This window comes from Mustela lutreola, chromosome 10 (assembly GCF_030435805.1).
Source record: "Mustela lutreola isolate mMusLut2 chromosome 10, mMusLut2.pri, whole genome shotgun sequence".
NCBI classification, from domain to species: Eukaryota; Metazoa; Chordata; class Mammalia; order Carnivora; family Mustelidae; genus Mustela; species Mustela lutreola.
The window spans coordinates 19,549,793-19,572,484 of NC_081299.1; the positions used below are offsets into that span (position 1 = coordinate 19,549,793).

Consider the following 22,692-nt stretch of genomic DNA (forward strand, 5'->3'; position numbering starts at 1 on the left):
TGTTTTAATCATCTTCTTGGGGACTTAACTGTTTTTAAAACCTGGGATTGAAGCAGGACCTAACGAGGAATTCCTTCTCAAGAAGTTGTGTGGTTTCCTCAGAGGCTTTTGTAATTCGTTAGAAATGGGAGAGATTGGTTAGCTAAATTTGGTCTTTGAAAAAAGTGCTCCTCATTATTTTCAGAAGAGCATTTTCTTTGTGAAAGGTGGCTAATGAAAGTGTGCTGGTTAAGAAGGACTCATCGTTTGTTGTTCATTAGTTTGGTGCTGTTGCTGCACTATTTGAAGGGCTCTTTCTGGAACCAAAGAAGAAATAAAGAAAATACAGCCACCTGGTTGTGGTTTTTCTGGCATGCCTCTTCTGGGTGGACAGCTGTGAGGTGGTTATTACGGTTGGCTCTCATAATCTGTTTGAGTTTTGCTAGATGATTCAGTGACTCTTACCCTTTGGTCTCTTTTCTACCCTTCATAAGTTTTCTGTGATCATCTGACCTAGAAGGAGGGAGCACAGTAGCCTAAAATCTCTGAGCCAGGGAGAGAAGCCCCTTGTTCTCTATCACTTTTAGAGACAGAGTGTGGATTGGAAGATCAAGTCTGATGTCTGGTTGCAGCCCCTCCTAGATGTTTGGTCAGGCTGGTGCTTCAGGTGGTGGCTTTGAAATGAGTTCTTAGTCTGCAGAAAGGAGTGTGCCCTAATCTCCTAGAACTATTTCTGTAAACAGAGTAGGGTTGACAGAACTTTTCATTGAATTTGGGTTGTTTTTTTAAAGATTGTATGTATGTATGTATGTATGTATGTATGTATTTGAGAGAGAGCACAAGTGGTCAGAGGGAGAGGGAGAAACAGACTCCCCGATGAGCAGGGAGCCCGGGAGCCCAATGCAGGGCTCGAGTCACGACCCAAGCCGAAGGCAGACACTTAACTGATTGAGCCACCTAGGCACTCTTGAGTTTGGATTTTTAACACTTTTTTTTTTTTAAAGATTTTATTTATTTATTTGACGAAGATGGAGAGAGGGACCATAGGCAGGGGGAGTGGGAGAGAGAGAAGCAGGCTCTCCACTGAGCAGGGAGCCCAATGTGGGGTTCTATACCAGGACTCCAGGATCATGACCTGAGCTGAAGACAGAAGCTCAACAACTGAGCCATCCAGGTGTCCTGAGTTTGGATTTCTGAATTTATATTCTATTTGGACACTTAACAGAATTTTGAAAGTGTTTTTTTTGTTTTGTTTTGTTTTTTGTTTTTTAATCTCTTTGGAGAGGGGCACCTGGGTCACTCTGTGTCAAATAAATAAATAAAATCTTAAAAAAAAAATCTCTTTGGAGAGGTAGTTGTTAATACTTGTCTCACCATAGGCAGATGACCAGTTCATTTAGTAGTTGGATGAACTAGCACTAGAATGTTTTCCATCTCTTGTAGAAAATTTGGGGTATGATTCTTAGGTTAAGAAGGATAAGAATCTTGGGCTTAGTGGATTTAATTTCCTAGGTCAAGTGTTGGTATGTCTGAAGAGGTATTTTTCTTTTCCTATCATCAGTTTAGCTTCAGAAAATCTTAAATAATGTCTCTGGTGAGACCAGATAGGAGGTTAAGGAATGTCTTATTGTTGTCCTAGGTCATAAACAGTAGGGAAACCTGACTGTTTAAAATTCAAAACAGAATGAAGGGAGTCTCTTTATTTTAAGAGGCAGAGTGTGGGGATGGAACTAAACAAGCAGGTTTCTGGGCAGTTTCTCTTCAGTTTGGGTAGGGGTCCTTGACCAGTTTTCAAAGCCATGAGATATTGGAAGAGTAAGAAGAGAATGAGGCGGCTTTAGATACAGATGTCTGTGTGGCGGGGGAAGAGGGCACAATGAGAATGATTTATTCTGGTTAGCTGCTGTGTACCAGGGTATAAAGGGTGATTCTTTTTAGGGGAGTCTATTCTGTCCATCCTGGGATCCCAGTGGAGCCACGTGGAGCTTGGGGGAAGCTGAAAGCGTTGATTGGGAGAGGCCTTACCTTTTATATTTGTCCCTGCCTGGAATGCCCCTCAACAGGGGAGGGTCCTGAACGGGAACTGGATCAACAGCTGCCGCCTGTCCCTGTGATCACAGGAAGCCGAGGCCGGGTGCCTTTGTATGGGAGCTCCGCAGCCAGACAATAGTTTGTGCTGGCGGGGCCATGTGGCGAGTCACGTGACCTGGGGCTGTTTTCTGCCGGGGTCCTTACCCATCTGTTCTCTCGGCTCTTTCTGGGTTATCAGGCGCCAGTCCAAGTCCTCCCAGGCAGCCAGCTTCATGGCCAGAGATTACGAGCACTAACCTTCCTGGCAGGGGCGGTGTGGCTTCGCGTTTATGCAGATTAGCCATGTGTTTCTCACTTCAAGGCGTTCCACAGGAAAAGCCTTTTCCTGTGTTTGGCTCTCAGTGGGCGGTTCCCAGCTTACTGTACTGGGACTCTCGAGCAGCAGGCATGCACGGGAGGGATCACAGTACACTGGCCCCCTCCCATTCCACCTCCAGTGCTACGTCACCACAACACAACCGCTCGCGCTCTCATACTGTTGGTGTCATTCATTCGGTGCCAAGATTGCTTTAAAAAATTCCCTTGGCCCCAGTTCAAACAGGAGTACAGCTGGGATGTGTTAGATTTTAGGCAGTCTGCCCTCAATTTGAGATGAGTTATAAATAGCAGTGCTGACTTCCTTAACTACCGCTCTCTGAGGTAAAATGCAGGTTAATTACTGTGGGAATCAATTAGGGGGTTCTTTCGGTTAAAGAGCCAGGGATGCTTTTTTTTATTGTTATTATTAAAAGTCATACAACAAATCTGGCCAGGAATGAATTGAAAGCACAAGGAGTAAGGAATAATATTTAGATGTCCAAATTCCAGGTTATGGCACGAAGTTTATACTGGCCCCAACTATTTGGCATTTAGGATGACAGAACAAGTGGTAGTCAAGACTTCTGCATTCTGATGGACAGCTTTTCCGCAGCCTTGGCCCATCCCTTTCTACTCCTGTTCTTGCCAATCTTTGGGTACCAAGTCTGGCTCCTTAGGTTTGCCTGCCGCCTGGTCACATCCTTTCTGTATCTTTGGATTGAGACTGAAGCCTGGAGCTTTTGGACTTTTATTTCAAGAAAATTAAGTTGATCTTTCTTTGGTGCCACAGGAACATGGTGTGATACATTTTGGTGAATAGTATCTTTCTGCTTGGAAGTTTGAAGGAGGGGGCCTTGGGGGCGATCTTCCCTGCTCTCTTCACAATCAGTCATGGTCAGGAGTTGGAGAATTTTGAAGTCCAGTTTCTTCTATCTCAGCATCCCTGAGGGTTGTTATGGCTTTTCTTGGTGCAATAAGAAGTTGTCAGGGATTCCATTAGCCCACTGGTCTGTTGGGCATGTAATTACTTTTGCCTGGATTAGGGGGACTCTCTGCGAATGGTTAGTCTACAAGCTGTTCTGACTATATTCAGAGGGTCCAGCCTACTAGGCATCTTTGCCTTTGATGCCCCTCAACTGCATCTTTTGATGCATTTTATTTGGCAGGTGGTTTGTAACATGGCCAGTGATCTGGAAAGAGATAAGCGGTGGATGGAGATGGATTTTTTTTTCTTCTGGTTCTTCCCCCTTTTTTATTTTTATTTTTTTATGAATACAGGAGAGTATATATAGCAAGGGGCCCAACTTCCCTGATCAAGGGGGCATCATTTTCTTCTCATTTATGTGTCTTTGTGGCAGAGCCTTTGCTTTCGAAGTATAATCACAGTAATCTACTCCTGTGGTTTCCCATTGAAAGGATTTCCTCTCCATCATTCCCAGAGTGGAATCTCTGGCTCTTTGCAGCCAGAGTTTGGTGTTTCCCCATTCCCTGCCTCTTCCTTGATGCCTGCAGACTGCTGATACTGGCTTTTCTGTCTTGCATGTAGTAGGGATTTTTCTGGCTTGAAATTGCTATTTTCCAATAAAGCTGATTAATGATGATTTAAGGCCCCTTCTCTATTATGAGAGATTGTAAGATGGCATTTCATCTATAACTGCAAATCGCAAATCTTTCACAGTGGTTTGAAATGTCAGAAGTGTGAGTTAGGTCTCTACTTACCTCCCCTTCAGATATAAGCGGATGTTTAGCTTTGACATGAGACCAGAGTTATCGGATTGTTTGAACTGAATATGTTTTAATTTGCAAAGCTGCATATTCTGTTGATTATAAACCTTTGGTGAGGGGAGGAGGTCAGAAATCTGATGTCCAGGAGGGGCAATGTCTAAATTTTATTTTTAGAATAAGGATTTCTTTGATTTGCATTAATTTTTGGTCTGCAAAGATTTCCTAAAGTTGATGGAAGAATCCTTGAAAGCTTTATTAACTAGGCCCCTCTAAGTAACTGTCCTCCACTGGGAGTACAGGTTCCTAGATAGGAGAAAGAGATAACTTGCTTTTAGCCTTTTGTTTCTAAGCTGTGTTTGGGGATGCCTTTGCAGTTTGAGGATCTCTCTGGTACAGCATGGCACATAAGATTCTTCTCAAAAGTGCTGCTTCTCCCCTGGCTGTTTGTTCTACCCTGCCCTCTTTTTTCTTTCGGTTTAATCCACATTTTTTTTCCTCTTCCCTCAAAGTCATAACCTGGTTTAGGGTGTGCCCTTGGCCTATGGCTAGATGGTTTGATCTGGGCTTTCCTCCCCATAGTATCCCCTACCTACTTCTTACAGTAGGGTAGCCTGGCACATTGAAGTTACTGGGCCCTAGCCCTGCACCTGCTTTCTGTAGCAGGGAGTGGAGGGGGAGGACTTTGAAGGTGATCTCTGGCTTCCTAGAACAGCTCCCCCCCCCCCAAGATTTTATTTATTTATTTCACAGATCACAAGCAGGCAGAGAGGCTGGTTGGGGGGGGGGCAGGGAGGGGAGCAGGCTCCCTGCTGAGCAGAGAGCCCAGATGTGGGGCTTGATCCCAGGGCCCTGAGATCATGACCTGAGCTGAAGGCAGAGGCTTAACCCACTGAGCCACCCAGGTGCCCCCCTAGAATATAGTCTTGACGGATGCAGTCAGCTAGACAACTAAGTGCCAAATCTTAGGATTCTGAATTTACTATAGGAAGTTTAGATATATAAGAGATCAGAGTGTGCTGAAGAATGGGAAGTGCCTTTATGTTGAAGGGTTGGGTTTCTGCTAGTGGAAGCCATTGTGGACAGGAGGGCAGGGCAGGATACCACTGTGTGGAGCTGGGCATGCCCCTGTGTGGGTTGAGTCTGAAGAGTATAGAACTACAGCACACTGTGGACTTCAGATCCAGGCAGAAGCACTGTTCATCGTTATTGATAATAGCTACTATTTATTAGGCATTTAAATGGTACTGTGTGTAGTGTGTTATGTACATTTTTTTAAAGATTGATTTATTTATTGAGAGAGAGATTAATTTGGGGGGAGGGGCAGGGGGAGAGGGAGAGGGAGAGGCCAAGGCAGGGCTGGATCTCACAACCCTGAGATCATGACCTGATGAAACCAAGAGTCGGATGCTTAACCAGCTGAGCCACTCAGGCCTTCCAAGTTATGTGCATTTTAGGTGAAAAATTTTTCACTGTTTAGATGGACTTATGCTCAAGATTAGACAGTGATAGAGTTAGGATTTGAACCCAAGTCTATAGATTTACACATTCTTTGTTCTTTCTGTGCAATACTGTACAGGATATAGACAGGAATTTTGGAGCCCTTGGTGAACAGGGAAAGAGGAAAATGATTTGTGAGCACTGCTCTAGAACTGTCAGTCCAGTATGATAGTCACTAGCTACAGGTGGTTATTTGAATTTAAATAAAAGTAAATAAAAATAATTCAATTGCAGGCATCTGGATGGCTCAGTCAATTAAATGTCTGCCTTAGACTCAGGTCTTAATCCTGGGCTGGGGTGGAGCCCACATTGGGCTCCCTGCTCAGCGGGGGGTCTGCTTCTCCCTCTCCCTCTGCATCCCCCCTCCCCTCCCACTTGTGCTCTAGCTGGCTCTCTCTCACTCTCAAATGAGTAAGAAAATCTTTAAAAAAAAAATAATTCAGTTCCTCAGTCATACTAGCCATATTTCAAGTACCTAAGTCACATGTCAGAGAAAATTTTATTGGACAGTGTGTCTCCAGATCTCACTTACATTAGTGTACATTAGAGTCCTCCAAGGATCCTAAGGAGTGGAGGGAGTTGGGGAGAGACACAAGCATTCGTGCAGCCTCACAGAAAATTCTGATCTGTTGCCCTGGTTGATAACTACTGCTCTAGAAGCTCCACAGTAACCATGGTAATAACTGCCCCACTTGTGTTGTGGGGAGACCTGATCTGACAGAGATACCTAGAGTGCGCTGGTCTTTCAGTTGAGCAAGTGTAGTCTCCTTACCTGGGGGCCACATGGACAGCAGCTGCAGTTGGGGGTGAGCTGAGGATCTGGTCACTATGTGTGGCATCGTGTGGCCATGTAAGCCCCTGAGCTCTTTGCAGGAGGGACTCATGATGTTTTGGCTTCATTGCTAGGTGTATCTGGAGAAGACCCCCTGCTATTTATTACTTACTAGTCCAGTTGTTAAATTTGAATTTCCTAAACAGCGCCAAAAGAATCCCCATAGCTCCAAAATTAATGATTGAGATTTTATTGGGGCTTCTTATTACAGAGGTAGGACTTGGGCAAAAATTTGGTAGGTATGATTGTTGGAAACAGCACTTTAATAATATTGACATGTAGTAGTGATTTGGTATACGGTTTTACTGTGGTTCACTGTAGTCTAGAAACTTGAAGGGTACTTCCATCCTCACTGTTACCTTTTTAGCTGAGATTTTGCTTAGGAGGACAGTTTCTGTGGCTTTTTGTCTTACCATTTTCTGTATAACAGCTTGACTTTCCCCTCTGTTATAAAACACTTAGGTAGTACTCTGTCCCCCAAAAAAGATATGTACAGAGAACCAGTTATCTGAGTGTGCCTCCCTCCCCGTTTCTTAGAGGGCTTTTGTTGTTTTTTAAGGTCTTATCCACCTTAAATTATAGAACACTAATTATAGAAAAGCAGAAGAGGAAGGACCCCAGGTATAATCTAGATCAGTGGTTCTTAAAGTATGGCTCCTGAACCAGCAGCATCAATATCAGGAGGATCTATTACAAGTGCATAGCTTAGGCCTGACCCTGAACCTGTAGAGTCAGACACTCTGGGGGTGGGACTCACCACTCTGTGTTTTAAAAAGCCCTCTAGGTGATTTTGATGCATTCTAAAGTTTGAGAACCACTGAATCCTTAATTTGAGAGCTAATGTTATACAGGCCCAGAGTATTAATATATCTATTCCCCATTCCCAATTTAAGCTTCAGTTTTCAAGTTTTCTGTCAAGTCCAGGCCTACTCTTCAACTCTGGTGTATCTATTTAAGGTCTTTAACGACACACCCCACCCATCAGTATAGGTAGGCATCACTGGCTGGAAAACATGCTGGATTCTGTCCTATATATAGCTCCAACAGGATAGAGTTATGTCAGAAAGTGAATGAGCTGATTGAACCTATTGTCCCACATAGAGCTGAAAGAAAGCCTAACTGTTAGTAGCCAAATACTTGTGAAGTATACTTTAAGCTTCCTTATTGGTGTACCTGTATATCTTGTCCTTTAAGGAGATAAAAATTCTATCCTTACACATTCAAACCTTTGAATATTAAAGGAGATGAACTTTTCAGTTGAGATGGCCAAGGCTCTAAATTCAGAGTCAACAGCTGTAACTTAGCCATGTTACCCATTGAGAAGAAAGCATAAGCGTAATTGCTTGTGCCATAGTGTAAACAAGCTACAGACATGCAAGAAGAAAGATTCTACCATTTAAAGAATGGAAGCATCTAGATAGTTAAGTATTTGAATCCCCAACCACATTATTGAAGCATTAGATTCGATAGTGTTGAACAAGATGATGGCAGAGCATAGCAGCACTGTCCTCTTGGCAACTGAAGGGTCTTTGTTCTGATTTTCTGCACCAGAGGGTGCATATATTCACTGGTTCACACCTGGCCTGTTCCTTGGATCTCAAGTAGTGCCACAGTCACAAAGTAGTGCATAGCTTTCATAGTGGTATTTTCATTTCACATAGGATAAAACCAAGGTTATGAGGAAGGTTAAATGACTTGCCCGAGGATTACTGGGTCTGTACCACTACTTTTTCACAATAACTGTTTTCCTATGTGGCATACAGACCTGTACGCTTGTGTTTATGATCATATTGGCCAGAGGCTATCAAAGCTTCAGGTTAATGAAATGCTTTTTATTTTGTAGCCATCCAGTCCAATGGATCAGATGGGCAAGATGAGACCTCAGCCATATGGCGGGACTAACCCATACTCGCAACAACAGGGACCTTCATCAGGACCGCAGCAAGGACATGGGTACCCAGGGCAGCCATATGGGTCCCAGACCCCGCAGCGGTACCCAATGGCCATACAGGGCCGGGCGCAGAGTGCCATGGGCGGCCTCTCTTATGCACAGCAGGTAGATGGTGACTCCAATTACCTTAACCCTTGTTGCTGTCCATGATCTGGTCTTGAGCTATAGACTCAGAATGAGTCTTTGGCATCTAAACCTCTCAACAGCAGCATAGGCCAGTGGGCTCAGTTGTCTACAGTATGCTGCTTACAAGGCCAAGGTTGTGGGCATCATCCCGTGTGTGCTCAAAGAAAAGCTGTTTGCTGGCCATAGGCGGTTACCTGTGTCATCTGTGTCCTTTGACCTGGCTGGCCTGCTTGTACCAACCACTGAATAGTGATCTCCAAAGGATGTGGGGGAAAAAAGGCAGGGGCTGGGCACCTGTCCACTGTAATCAGGAAAATCATCTCATGCCATGTGCCCTGGGAATGGAAAAGGCCCTTCGTGTTTCCAGAGGCCTTCGACATATAGCTGTCTCATTCAAAAGGAAAGATTAAGAGGGACTGGGAATAGAAGAAAAAGGGAAGATTGAATGGTAGCGATGCTAACAGTGCTGTTAAAAATGTTAAGGTTTCCCTTGTCTCCTTTTGTCTGGCCATCTGCACCATTATCTATTGTCATTTTTTGTTTTGACAGCATTTCCTATCGTTTATATTTGAGTAATACTCATACTGAAAATGGTGATGGACAGAATATAAAACCTAACTTTACTTCTAAGACATTAAAGCAAAGTAGCTCCTTAAATATAGAAAATAGAATAATGTCACTCTGGGGTTTGTTTGTTTGTTTGGGGGGCTTGTTTGTTGTTTTTGTTTTTCCGGTGAGCAGATGGAGGAAAGATGGATGGGTATTACGGGGTTGGTTGTTTTTTTGTTTTGCCTTCTTACCAGATATACCCCCAGTGCCTAGAATTGAGCCTGGTACAATCAAGCAAGTAGGCTCTTATATATTTTTTGAATGAAGACTGAATGAAAAAGAGAACCAGAGTAGCTTAATGATTTGCACACTGTCTGGGGTATTAAACCCGGCGTTTTTAGTCAGCTGAGCCAGGCTGCTGCTGACCATTCGTTGTGGCGAGGATACAGATTCCTAGCACTTACAAAACAGTTTAGGTTGTGATAAAGAAGAGGTTCACTGATGAAAACGGCTGCGCTCGAACTCTTAAAAGTTGCCCAGATATTAGTGTCAATTTTCTGTAGACAAATGCAATCCACTTGTAAACAAACCAACTAGTAACCCAGCTGGGCTGTCCTTCTGGCTCTGTTTAGAGAGGGCTGGTAGGAAAAACCATGGGCCTTCTAAGTGGGAGGCTGGGCTTGCCTACTTCCTATACCCATCCTCAAGCGGTAGTCAGATAGAATACCTTTCTTCATCCAGAAGAGTCTATGCTAAAAGTATCCTTTCCTTTCCTACAGATTCCTCCTTATGGACAACAAGGCCCCAGTGGGTATGGTCAGCAGGGCCAGACTCCATATTACAACCAGCAAAGTCCTCACCCCCAGCAGCAGCAGCCACCATACTCCCAGCAGCCACCGTCCCAGAATCCTCACGCCCAGCCTTCCTATCAGCAGCCGCCGCAATCTCAGCCACCACAGCTCCAGGCTTCCCAGCCTCCCTACTCCCAGCAGCCATCCCAGCCTCCACATCAGCAGTCCCCGACTCCATACCCCTCCCAGCAGTCCACCACCCAGCAGCACCCACAGAGCCAGCCCCCTTACTCACAGCCACAGGCACAGTCTCCCTACCAGCAGCAGCAACCTCAGCAGCCAGCCTCCTCGACGCTCTCCCAGCAGGCTGCGTACCCTCAGCCCCAGTCTCAGCAGTCGCAGCAAACTGCCTATTCCCAGCAGCGCTTCCCTCCACCACAGGTAAGGTGCCCCTGCCTCTCGCCCTTGCCTCCGTGTGACCACAGACAGCTTGGGGCTTGGTGTCAGGAGAACTTTGCCATACAAATTATTCTCTCATGTGCACTTAAAAACCAATTAAACTCTGGGTAAACATGTTAACTGGATTGCTTGAACTAATAAAGGCATAACCTTCTTAACTCCATAAAAACCTGTGGCTCTTCTTACTGATGAAGAAATAGGGCAATGGGAAGTTGCATAGACTGATAAGAAATTAAAAATAATGGGACTGGTTTTGTTTTGTTTTTGTTTTTGTTTTTGTTTTTATAAACGAGCATTCAGAACTGAGCATCCAGGTGAGTTTGGTTCTTTTTGAAAAGTCCCAAAAGCCTTTGGGAGGCTGTACTGTACGTTCATTCCAGCGCCGTTACATTCTGCCATTGCTTAGGATAGTTTGGACCCCTTCATGTGAAGTTGCCATCGGAGCTGCACATTCTTAGAACATTCTTTAGAACAGTCTCAGTGGTGGCAAGTTTGATTTGTTGAAGGTGGATTTGATTTTAGGAAATAGCTAAAATTCCTTTGTAGCCATGTCTGTGAGCAAGGTAGGTGATAAAGCCTAAAAATAACAATTCGGGCTTTATTATTTTAAGAGCAAAAAAGAGGAGCTGTGACCAGATGACAGGTCCACTAAAGATTCTGTGCATTGATGGCAGTATTGGAATAAATATCTCATCCCAAGGCAGTTTCATTTTGAAGGAAGCAGTACTTGTTTTATTGTAGAGTTTCTAGCGTGAGTTTTTTTTAATTAATTGGTTTCATTCCTTGATAGATTATAAAAAACCTTGTAGTTAGCTGTACTTCAGCGTTTAACTCCAAGGAATAGCTGTCTGTGCCGATAAATGGTCAGCAGTGCGGTTCAGAGTCTTAAATGCACTGTTGACATTCTTTTTTTCCTTCTAATTAAACTAACTTTATTTTTTTAAGTTTTTATTTTAATTCCAGTTAGTTTACGTACAGTGTCATATTAGTTTCAAGTGTACAGTGTAGTTATTGAACCCTTCCATATATTACCTGGTGCTCGCTGACCTTCCTGTCTTAAGAGCCACACCTTATATTTTTCTGCCTTCAGAGAATATCATGGGTAGTTGGGCAGTCTTGGTCCCGCCTGCCCTCTGTGAGACACTTCCGTAGCCCTTTCACCGTGAAGCAAGCTTGCCTGGTTTACCAATACCAGGCCTTCACAGCATTTTGTTTTTCTTATTTTAGGAGTTATCTCAAGATTCATTTGGGTCTCAGGCATCCTCAGCCCCCTCCAGTAAGGGAGGGCAAGAAGATATGAACCTGAGTCTTCAGTCAAGACCCTCAAGCTTGCCTGTGAGTATTCTTGCCAACCTCTAACAGATGATGGGGCAGAGAAGAAAGCAAAGAAAACTAGTTTCTGGTTGGATGTTTTGGTGGTATGACCTAAATAAACAATTAGCTATTCCTTGAATTCAGGTTGAAAATTCTAAGTAGGAATTTATGGTCTGATCTTGTGGAATATCTGTTTTGGCTGGCTGCCTGGGGAATAGGTTTGGTGATCTCTATTTAGAGTTTTCTGGTTTTGTGTTTTTTGTTTTTTTAAAATCTTGGGCCCTGAGGCATGAACCAGGTAAGGGACAGAGAAGATGAAGATATTGGAAACACTGTTCACTCTCTGTCAAAGTTGAGAGAGGTTTCAGGGTTGTTTTGACCTTATTTTTGAGGGTTTAATTTTTAGGTTTTTGTCTTAGTATTTAGCTAGGAAGTACGAGCTGGGGTGCATTTAGCTTGGATGGTCCCTTTGAGCATGGGCTGAGTAAAAGCAGTTTTTCTGGTTGTTTTGTATGAATAGGTGCTTTTGTCTAGTAGAGTGCTTGGTTCCCAGATGCTTGATTGCTGTTTATGGATGAACTGATTGTATCCTGAGAAAGGCAGTACAGTCTGCTGATGAAGAGCTCGGGCTCAAGAGCCAGAGCTCCTGGATCTGCATTTTGACTCAGCCACTAACTCTGTACCCTTGGGCAAGTCACTTAACCTTCTCCTGCCTTCGTTTTTGCATCTGTGAAATGATCCTATCATGGAGTGGTTGCTAACATGAGATAGGTTAAAGTAGAGTGCTCAGGCATTGTGGGCACTCCCTAAATGTCAGAGAGTCTCATTATCATCTCAGAGGACGTAGGGACTCTACTTGATACCTGAGAGACTGCACCAACTAGTTAAAAGTAGACTGGTTCTGGGAACACTTACCCCTCGTCTTAGCTCTGGTACTATGTGCAGGCCAGTCACATAGGTTCTGAAAGTTAATCTGCTGGGCACAGGAATAAAATGGGCTGCTCTAAAATCTAGTAAGACCATTGGTAGACAAACCCTCCATTATAAATCCTGCTTCGGTTAGTAAATAGAAATTCAGCCACACATGTCTAGATAAAAAAACGTCTTTAGAAATTTTGATTCTACTCCGATTTGAAGCCTACCTCTTCAGTTTTTCTGACTTGGGAGAAAATGGTCTCTGGATCTTTAAGGAATAAGTAGGAGGCAGGAACTCTCTTCATCATGAAGCCTCCCCTGGCTTCCCCTGAAGATCTCTGAGCCATAACCTGCGTGGGGCAAGGTCTCGGATTCCCTCGGTACCTATTGTGCAGGCATCCCGGGCCACAGGCATAGCCACTGTCACGTGGGCCCCAAGACTGTGGACTTTCTCAGTTGAGGAATTGGGTGAGGATGTGTCTGAATAAGGCAATCCCTCTTTGTTCCCTTTTCATTAAGGACTATTGCAATCCTTTTCTGCATCCCAGACCTCACTGGAATGTGTTTTTTAACCTGGTTGAGTCAGAAGTGTGTACCTACTCCCTCCTCATCTGTGGTTTGTAGCTGACCGAATCTGAGTGAGGTGCTACTGTGGCAAGAAACCGAATCAGTGGATTTTTGCCATTGCTTTAAGTCGCTCCGCGAAAAGCAGAAAGTTTCTGCTTGCTCCTGGTAATCTTCTAGCGGAACTGTGTCATTTTTCAGTCCTGAGAAGCCTAGTGTACAAACAGGGTTGAGAGCCTTGTACCATCACATTCAGAGCTTCTGATTTGACCTGCTGAAGTGAGGGCACTGGCAGCTTTGTGGGCCCAGGAGAGGATTGTTCCTGGGCAGCCTATCACAAGGAGCCTTCCCAAGTTCAGGCTTCTCCTATAGATTCATCCAAATGGGTCATTTGCTCTGTGGTAGAAGCTCTATGTGGGAGGTGAGTTGGCTGGGTTATTGGCATCTTGTTTGTTGAATTGCTTTTTATCCCTCTGCTATTTGGACTAAGAAACAAAAGGTGGTTATTCTTTGAAATTTTGGTTTGATGCCAGATTTGCCTAGCCAGGCTGGGAAACGGTCATATTTGAAGAAAGGAGAAGTCAGGATTCCCTAGAAGGGGCCCACTCTTTCCCGAAGCAGTTGTGTCAAGGGATCCCGAGGTTTGCCGCTGTGCTCCTTCTCTCAGCAGGTGTTTGTGAGGCGCCTCTTGGTGCTGGGCTCCAGAACGGAAGCTGGGCTGACTGGAGGGCAGCCTCTCCAGTTCTCCACGTCCTCCTCTTTGCTCATTCACCTTACCACATAGCCCTAAAGGCGTTATGATTGTGACCCTTGATGTAAAGACTCATGGTTTCTGATCCTGATTATTACAAAAATTAGATTTTGAGGAGTTTTTGCTCTGCTGTTAATGCCAAACCATTTAGCTGCTATTATCCTGATTATGTTGTCCCTCTGTTTATAATCTCTCAATTGTTTTTCATTAATCTTAGAATAAATTCCAAAATCCTTAATATTATGTAGGCCGCCCCCTGCTTCTGATTTAGGTCTGGAATGAGGCCTGAGACTTTGCATTTGAAACAAATTCCTTGATGCCGCTGATGCTGTAGATGCTGTAGGCTAGGGATGGCACTTTGAGAACCTGCACTTCATCCTGTTTTGCCCTTTGCCTTGTTACTGACTTTGTCTCAGTTTTGTAAGGCTCCATGCTTCATTCTGCTTCCACACCTCTGCACAGACCCTTCCCTTTGACTGAGACACATTTCCTCCTAACTCCTCTAGTCATATTTCAGGCTACATCTTCAAGATTATTTCTTCAGAAAACTTCTTCCTAATCAAATGTCAAAACTCAGCTTAAATAACTTCTATGATGCCCTCACTGACTAAAGTCAGTTTTTATTTAAAAAACAAAAAAACTGCAATATTTAAGATGTATTAAAAGGTATAAAGAGGGGTGCCACCTGGGTGGCTCAGTGGGTTAAGCCTCTGCCTTTGGCTTGGGTCATGATCTCAGTGTCCTGGGATCGAGCCCGGCATCAGGCTCTCTGCTCAGTGGGGAACCTGCTTCCCCCGCCCCCCCTGCCTGCTTCTCTGTCTTCTTATGATCTCTCTGTCAAATAAATAAAATCTTTTTTTTTTTTTTTTTTTTTAAAAAGGTATAAAGAATGATTCAGGGCCTGATGACCCACCTTTAGAAATCAAACCTTGCAGGATGCCTGGGTGGTTGAGTTCATTAAGCGTCTGCCTTCAGCTCAGGTCGTGATCTCAGGGTCCTGGGCTCGAGCCCCACATCAGGCTCCTTGCTCAGCAGGGAGCCTGCTTCTTCCTCTCCCACTCCCCCATCTTGTGTTCCCTCTCTCGCTGTGTCTCTCTCTGTCAAATAAAGAAAAATAAAATCTTAAAAAAAAAAAATCAAACCTTGCTAACATAGGTATATGTGCTGCCGAAGCGAGCACCCTTGCTAACATAGGTAAAAGCACCTTATATGGTCCTCTGGGATCACTTCCCCATCCTTCCACCAGGAGAAACACTATCCTGTATCTGAGGTTTCTTTGCTTTAGGTCACCAGAGCAATTTGCTGATACTTGAACACTTGGGTCTCTGTCACTTGATGGTAGGCTTCTGGAGAGCAGGCACTGTGTTACTGGCCTGTGTGCCCCTAACATCTATCACATGATGCCCCAGACCAGTGGTTCTCTACCTTGGCTACGTGTTAGAATTATCTGGGGAGTGAATAATCTTTAAAAACCAGTGGCTGGGGTTCACAGAGTTCTGACTTGTTTGGGGTTGACAGCAGTTGACCAGCTGTCCCTGGTGATTCTGATTTGTAGCCCTGGTAGAGATCCACTAATCCAAACTGTGTCAGGTTCCTTTGCTAAAATAGACTGTCTTAACACCCGTGTTTTTTGTCAGTATTTATCTCAAGTGTAATTTCAATTACTTACTTGACACAAGCTCAGTGAGGGCTGACGGTCTCTGTCTTGCTCATGGCCATCATAGTGCCTGGCATAAAGTAGGCGCCAATTCAGGGAACGAATGAACCTGAGCAGTATGTATTACATTGTTCATTCAGAAAGTGTATGTCTGACAGGGGACAGCTTGACCATCTGTAAGATTGTTGTTTTCACGGTGAGGGAAAGACAAGTATCACAGCCTTTATGGGAAGGCCTAAACTCCATTTTAGAGGACAAATTAATTTATTTGTGCTTCCTGACAGTGTTTTTAGGAAGAAGTGAAGTTAGGGTTTGTGGTTTATCTTGTAAAATAGCTACTACTTCACCTTACGGTAAGAAGGTCTTTGTAAGGGATGGGTAAGCAAACCTCTAGGTGTTTCATTAGTCTTTAATTTCCTTTAGTTTGGGGCAAAATCTTTAAGGGTCTCATCTGAAAATTAGTATCTGACTTTTGATTATAATTATTTCAGGGAATGACTTGGAGTTGCATCTTTAAAAGGTTCTGTTTAAATGATTCACTCAAGTGTATGTGGTTTCCCTAGAATAATGAATGCTTCCCAATTTTTTTCTTACTGGGGCGCATTTGTAAATTTACATTATAGTCTGAAAGTGTACTTGGGATAGAGTTTCCATTCAGTGGTAGAAAATAGATACAAGATTGAAAGCCCAGATCTGGAAAGGTTAACTAGATCAGTGCTTCTCCAAACTTCAACATGCAGTGAGAATCATCTGGAGATTAATTAAAACACGGATTACTGACCTCTACCCAGAGAGATTCCATTTCAGTAGGTGGGAGTAAGAATTTGCATTTCTAGCAAGCACTCACTTGGTGCTAAAGTTCCAAAAACCATATTTGAATAACAGTGGGTTTAGGTAGTAGTAGTCCTTTAACAAGGGAAGAAAAGAAATCACAAGACTAGGAAGCCACAGTGGTAACTGAATTAACAGTGGTGACTTACACTGTAGTGTAACTCTTGGTGATCTGGAGGGAAGACCATGGCTTGAAAATGGTAGAAGGAAAAGAAACTGGGGCAAAACAGACTGCCTGCAGCCATGGCCCCAGTGTAGTCTCTTCCTGGGTAGGGCAGCCTTTGACTGCAGTACCACCCTGGGGGTTCTCTCTGTGGCACTCACTGGATTCCTTCCAGAAGTTGGTCACCAAATCCCAGTCTACCTCAGATACAGTTTTGAATCTGGTTCCCCCTGTCCTACCCATTGCTGTTTTTTTGTTTTGTTTTGTTTTGTTTTGTTTTCCTTAAAAGGACCCTGTTACCTCCTACCTAGTGTCTTGCCCCCCCTGGCTGTTTAATTCCTTTTCCTTCCAAGTCTGTCCTCACCATAATCACCGGAGTACTCATCTTAAAAAATCAAATCCGGGGGCACCTGGGTGACCCAGTCGAGTAAATGTCTGACTCTTGGTTTTGGGTCAGGTCATGATCTCAGGGATCTGGGATTGAGCCCTGCATCGTTGTCAGGTTCCCCACTCGGTGGGGAGTCTGCTTATGTCTCTTTCTCTGACTCTCAAATAAATAAATAGATCTTTAAAAAAAAAATTCTTGCAAGTGAACATTACTGCTTTAAAAACCTGGCTACCTGTTGCCTATGGGTTTACGCCCAAGTGTGACACAAGTTCTTTTGTGATCTGGAGGATAAGGATATTTTAAAAAACAAAACAAAACTGGGGGGGGGGCGCCTGGGTGGCTCAGTGGGTTAAAGCCTCTCTCTGCCTTTGGCTGAGGTAATGATCCCAGGGTACTGGGATTGAGTCCCACATCTGGCTCTCTGCTCCTCGGGGAGCCTGCTTCCTTCTCTCTCTCTGCCTGTCTCTCTGCCTACTTGTGATCTCTGTCAAATAAATAAATAAAATATTAAAAATAAAAAAGTTTCCCATCCCTCCAGTGAAAGCTAGTACACTGTTTGTTGTGATATTCTATGGAAGGCAGACAGGCATTAGACAAGGGTTAGACTTTGATGATTTCTGAGGTAGACTGTGATTTGAATATCACTTCGTTGCTGCCCTCAAGTATTCTTCTTTGTTTATATAGTAAAACAGAAGAATGTATGCCTGAATGTTACAATGGGTGCTTTCCTAGTTTGGGGAAGACAGTGATCATTTATGTCTAAACAGTTGAGGAAAAACATGGCAGAAGTTTTAGAATGACCTAGATACGGACATATTTGGGTGGTTGGGAAGGAAAAGTATAGCCTGAGCACAGGCCAGGTGGAGGTGTGGTATATTATAGATGATACTGGGGGACTGGTCAGGATCAGGCTTCTAGAGGATAGGCTGGATTATAGGTGTTAGGGCCCTGGTGGGCCAAGTAAGCCATTTGAATTTGATCTTAGAGTCCTGCAGATAGGCTGTCCAGTAACATGATAAAATTAATGTTACAAAAAATCCATTCATGTATAAAGTGGTTTGAAAAGGGGAGAGCCTGGAAGTAAGGAGAGAAGTTGAAATAATTCTGGTGAGAGGTTTGGAGTTGTGCACCCTCTGTCCCGTTTGCATAGCCAGCTAGTCCTGGTTCTGAGCTATGCAGGAAGTATTCTGTAGAACTGGGAGAAAGCGGGTAGAAAAATGTAATGATCTTGAAGAGGGGTGGGGAGAAAGAGATCTCATTGACAGAAATAGAAAGGTTAATAGGAAAACTCATTTTGGGGAACAGCTAAGTTCCGTGTAGTGGAATGTTTAAAAACAAATGCTTAGCTGCTAGTTGGAGACAGGAGACTGCACCTTGGGTAAGAGCTGAGTGTGTGTCAAGTCAGAGAGCATAGAGCAGTCTGTGGAGTGATTCATCCTTAACCCGCAGAATGAAGGAGGCCTCCGAGGCACTGGCTTATGGAGGGAGGAGCCAGTAGGAGTCCTGGACAGTGTCTGTGGTCACCAGGTAGGAGCGCCCAGCAGATTGCTGGTCAGCTTGGAGGAGGACCAGGAAGGGTTGTGTCTATTTATGGAAGCCCAGGGTAGGGGGGCAGGGGATGGTCCACATCACATTTATAGTTCAGAGAATATGAAGTTGGATTTGTCAGGAAACCCGTTATGGGGTTCCTTTTTACGTATGGAGAGGACCTGATGTCTGAGGGCTGGAGGAAAGGAAATGAACAAGGGAAAGGCGTAAAAGTAAAGAGCATTCTTGAAAGGCATTGAAAGGAAGGGGCAGCTGAATCAGCCCGCATTCCTCTGCTTCATCTGAAGACCCGCATGTGTATAATGCAGATAGATTGAAGGGTGACGATGCTGGCAGAATATTAGGAGGGTATAAACAGACTTATCTTTCAGGAGTTGTGAAAGAAAGGAATCAAGGGCACTCACTGGGTTAGCTCACAAAGGACACTGTACCCTTGACTGGAAAAGTCTGAGAGGCTGCCGTTGAAGAGCTGGATCATACTTGTTTCTTCTAGTGAGGTAGGCGTGGAAGTTACTGATGCTGGGAATGAGGTGGAGAATAGGATTAGGATTTTTAATCTCTATTAAATCATCTGTAGTTTTTTGTTTTTTTCCTTTTAAATCACTTGCATTTCCAAGCCCATCTTTAGATTTCACTTAATAAAACTGTAGCTGTTAGCACTCGTGTTTTACTACTGTGGTATTTTCATACTCAGAGAGCTTGGGTTATAGTGATCTGGAAAAAGGAAATGGGAGGGAACTATGTTGTTCCTGTAGAATCCAAATCTTAAGAGGGCAGGAATAAGGCCAAGAAGGGAGCTTACAGGCAACACCAGTCCTCCTAGAAGAGCGGGAATTCAAATGAACTGAGTAACCACTCCTTTTTTATATTAGAAGAAACTAAGGGTCAGAATCAGGATTTGAATCCAGTCTCTATCTCTGATATTTCAGATGAAATATTTCCATAGCATCCCACCCAGCAAAAGACAATCTGATCCTCTATTCAGGTTTAGCCAAAAGCCTCAACCCCTTTGCCATTTAATATTTACCAGACTTGTCCTGAAAGGATTTCCATTTCACTTTTGTTTTCTCAGGCCACCTTTTTTTTTTTTTTTTTTTTTAAATATTTAATTTATTTGTCAGAGAGAGAGAGAGCACAGGCAGCCAGAGGCAGAAGCAGGCTCCCTGTCGAGAAAGGAGCCCCATGTGGGACTCGATCCCAGGACCCTAGGATCATGACCTGAGCTGAAGGCAGCCACTTAACTGACTGAGCCACTCAGGCATCCCTTCTCAGGCCTCTTGTCAGGGAGGCACAGATGAGTTGTGAAAAGGGCAGCTGTGGTGTGGTACAGGGAAGGGTGGGAGAGGGAACATGTCCAAGTCCATAGGGCAGGTCTGCTAGAGGAACTAACCAACTAGGGAATCCCCTCAAAAAGTGGAAAGCTGACTAGAGTTTGGTTCCCCCTGAATTGGACAGGAGCACGTGCTATTCTGTGCCTTTCTTCTTAGAGCACAGTGTCCTGATTAAGGCTAATGTTAATCAGGTAGAGCCTTGTTACTGAAAAAATGTGGTCCATTATCTAGCAGCACAGACATCACCTGAGAATTGTCTTAGAAATGCAGGTTCTGGGGCACCCGAGTGGCTCAGACTTGGGCATCTGCCTTTTGCTCAGGTCGTGATCCCAGAGTCCTGGGATCGAGCCCTGTGTCAAACTCCCTGCTTGGCAAGAAGCCTGCTTCTCCCTCTCCCTCTCCCTCTCTCACTGTCTCTCTATCTCTCTTTATTAAATAAATTAATTAATTAAAATCTTTAAAAAAAAAAAAACCCACAGGTTCTCAGGTCCTACCCAGCTTTATTGAATACAGCAGTGTTAACAAGATCCCCAGGTGATTCATTTATCTAATGGTTTAGAAGCAAGGAGTTAGACCCTGAGAACGGAGAGTAAAATTTTCAGATGAATATCAAGCTGGGGACTTTGGAATACAATGAGTTTTACTGACTGTGTCTAGTAACATTTAAATACTCTGCGTGGGGGGCATTGGAGGGGGAGACCACCACCATTTGTTTTGTGGTACTTTGGAGGGCCCTGGTTCCCCATGCCTACAGCCCAGACCCCTTTGTGGGACCACCTGCAGCTCCCAGCAGACCTGTGCAGCCTCAGCTCCAGCCACTCGGGCGTGCCTCAAGCTCCTCACAGCACCCAGTCCTTCCTGCCATTGTCTTCATACTGAAGATGTCTGCCCATCCACCTTCCCGCTCTGTTAATGTCCAGCAAAACTCCTGCTTTGGCTTCAAAACCCAGCTGAAATACTTTCTCTGGGACTCCCCCAGTTTCTTCCTGTTGGCCTGGCATCATGCGGGCGCCTCTGCGTGGGCATTGGGTCCACATCCAACACCTGGGCCAGGCAACTGACTACTCGGGAAACCTGTGCTGAGCAGTCCAGGTTCTTGCTGCCCACCTGAGCTTCGCGGCCTGCTTCTTGTTTAGATTTACTGGGGGAAGTGACAGAAATCCTCTGAAGGCTTAAAAAATTGAAATGCTTGAAGGACTTAAATTTTACACTGTGTTGCCTTTTGTCACATTTCATGGTAAAAGGAAACAGGCCAACAGTTTTTGCCTAGGCTTTTTTGATGGCTTATTTTCAAGGGGCTAATAACAAAAATGCCACTGGCAATTTTGGTACTCAGAGAACCTGGGCCTTTCTGAGGTTGGTGACCTGTTTTCTTTATATCTAACTGTGTATCTGTGCTTGTTCCCCTTGAATTGTAGCCCAGGTGCTCTCAAAAAGTCTCAGAAAGGAAATCCCCACCCCCTCTGTCAGATCTGCCCAGACTACTCAGAGCAGCATGTGCTTTGTGCAAATAGCCGTCCCTTCTCTCAAACGCTGGTTCTCCGGCTGGTTCTCGGGCAGGGCTGGCCAATCCACTTCTCCATCTTAGTCACGCTGCCGGGCCCTAATACTGCCTGGTGCCTGCTGGAGCCTGTGCGGCTCGCTCTGCACTACTGTATGCTTGTTCCTGGGCCCATTTCCTGTTTCTATTCCAGTCACTGGTGGCTCAGCTCTGCTTCCTGCCTGTGTGTCTCACACAGATTCCTCTTGCTAGAACCTTTTGTTTTCTTCAGAACAACTTCACTCTGAAAACGAACTGAGCCTCACTTCTGGTGTGATGGCCCCTGGGGTGAGTTTGCCCTTCTGAGGGCTGGCAGGAAGTACCTCCTTCCCACCAAGCAAACCATACCCCTTGGATTCAAACTTGTTCTTCAGGTTGTCCCCAGTCCTGCTATAGGAAGCTGGTGGCTCGTTGCTTAGACCAGAAATTGCTCTAAGAAGACGAGCTGGGATCTTTGGCAGTTAAACCTGTCTTCACTCCCCAGCTGCTGGGGGCTGTCAGGATTGCTGCTCTATCACCTGGAGCTTATAAACGTGTTTCTCGCCACTGTGGAAGATACTTGGTACCCTGTCTAGCCCAGTCCTCCCTAAAGTCTGGAGAACACTTACACGGGGTTGGGCAGGTAGTGCTATCCTCAGCAGAGTAAAAGCTTGCAGAGAGTATAGAGATGGAAAGAAAGCATGTGCTGACTCAGCCTTCTGTCCCGAGTGAGCAGTTCAGCAGCCCCCCACCCCCACTCTGGCATTAGAGTGGGAGGGAGAAAGTACAGGGAGGTTGTAAAAAAGGGAAGAAGTAAAGGAGCTTGTTCTGGACAAATGTATTTTAAAGTTCTAAAACTCCTCCGTCTTGCCCGTTTTTCCCAAGAAGATGCCGACTTGGCAGAGAGCATGCCTTGTGAATAACTCTGTTCTCCCTTCTTCCTTCACAACTATTCTTTTCGGATCATCTGATAATCCCGTCAGATGGAGTGGTTTCTACAGTGAACCGTAGGCCTAGGTATGTTGAATAGAGAGGGATTTAGTATAGGGATTTGGGCTTACAGAATTGCTAGAAAGATTGAGGAAGCATGCTCTAGGCTTGTCCTTCAGGAGCAGGACCTAAAACTAGATTTCACCCACCTGGGAAACTCCTACCTTTAAACCACTATCATATTATATTAATTGCTCTACATCTGCTGTCCAGGGATGCGTAAGCTAGAGTCAAGAAGGAGCAGCTGCTGCCACCAGAACCAGCACCCAGTTTACTGGAAGAGGAAGCCAAAATGCTGTTGCAGGAACAAATGAAGGAGACAGAAATATGGTCTCTGCCATACTTTGATCTAATCTTGAGTTTGCTCCTAATTAGTAGAACCTGAATTACATCTAAACTCATTCACAGGGGTTTTGGGAAACAT

At 44.6% G+C, this 22,692-nt stretch overlaps 1 protein-coding gene across 3 annotated transcripts in view; it reads left to right on the forward strand.

Moving 5' to 3' along the window:
• ARID1A (AT-rich interaction domain 1A) overlaps positions 1–22,692 on the forward strand; it is a 69,803-nt gene that overhangs the window by 17,585 nt on the left and 29,526 nt on the right. For 2 of the 3 annotated variants that reach the window (XM_059138352.1, XM_059138353.1), the window contains exons 2-4: positions 8,265–8,477; positions 9,827–10,279; positions 11,525–11,632. In XM_059138352.1, the coding sequence (XP_058994335.1) occupies positions 8,265–8,477; positions 9,827–10,279; positions 11,525–11,632 (774 nt within the window). The remainder of the gene's footprint in view (positions 1–8,264; positions 8,478–9,826; positions 10,280–11,524; positions 11,633–22,692) is intronic. The other variant, XM_059138354.1, reaches the window with a different exon arrangement.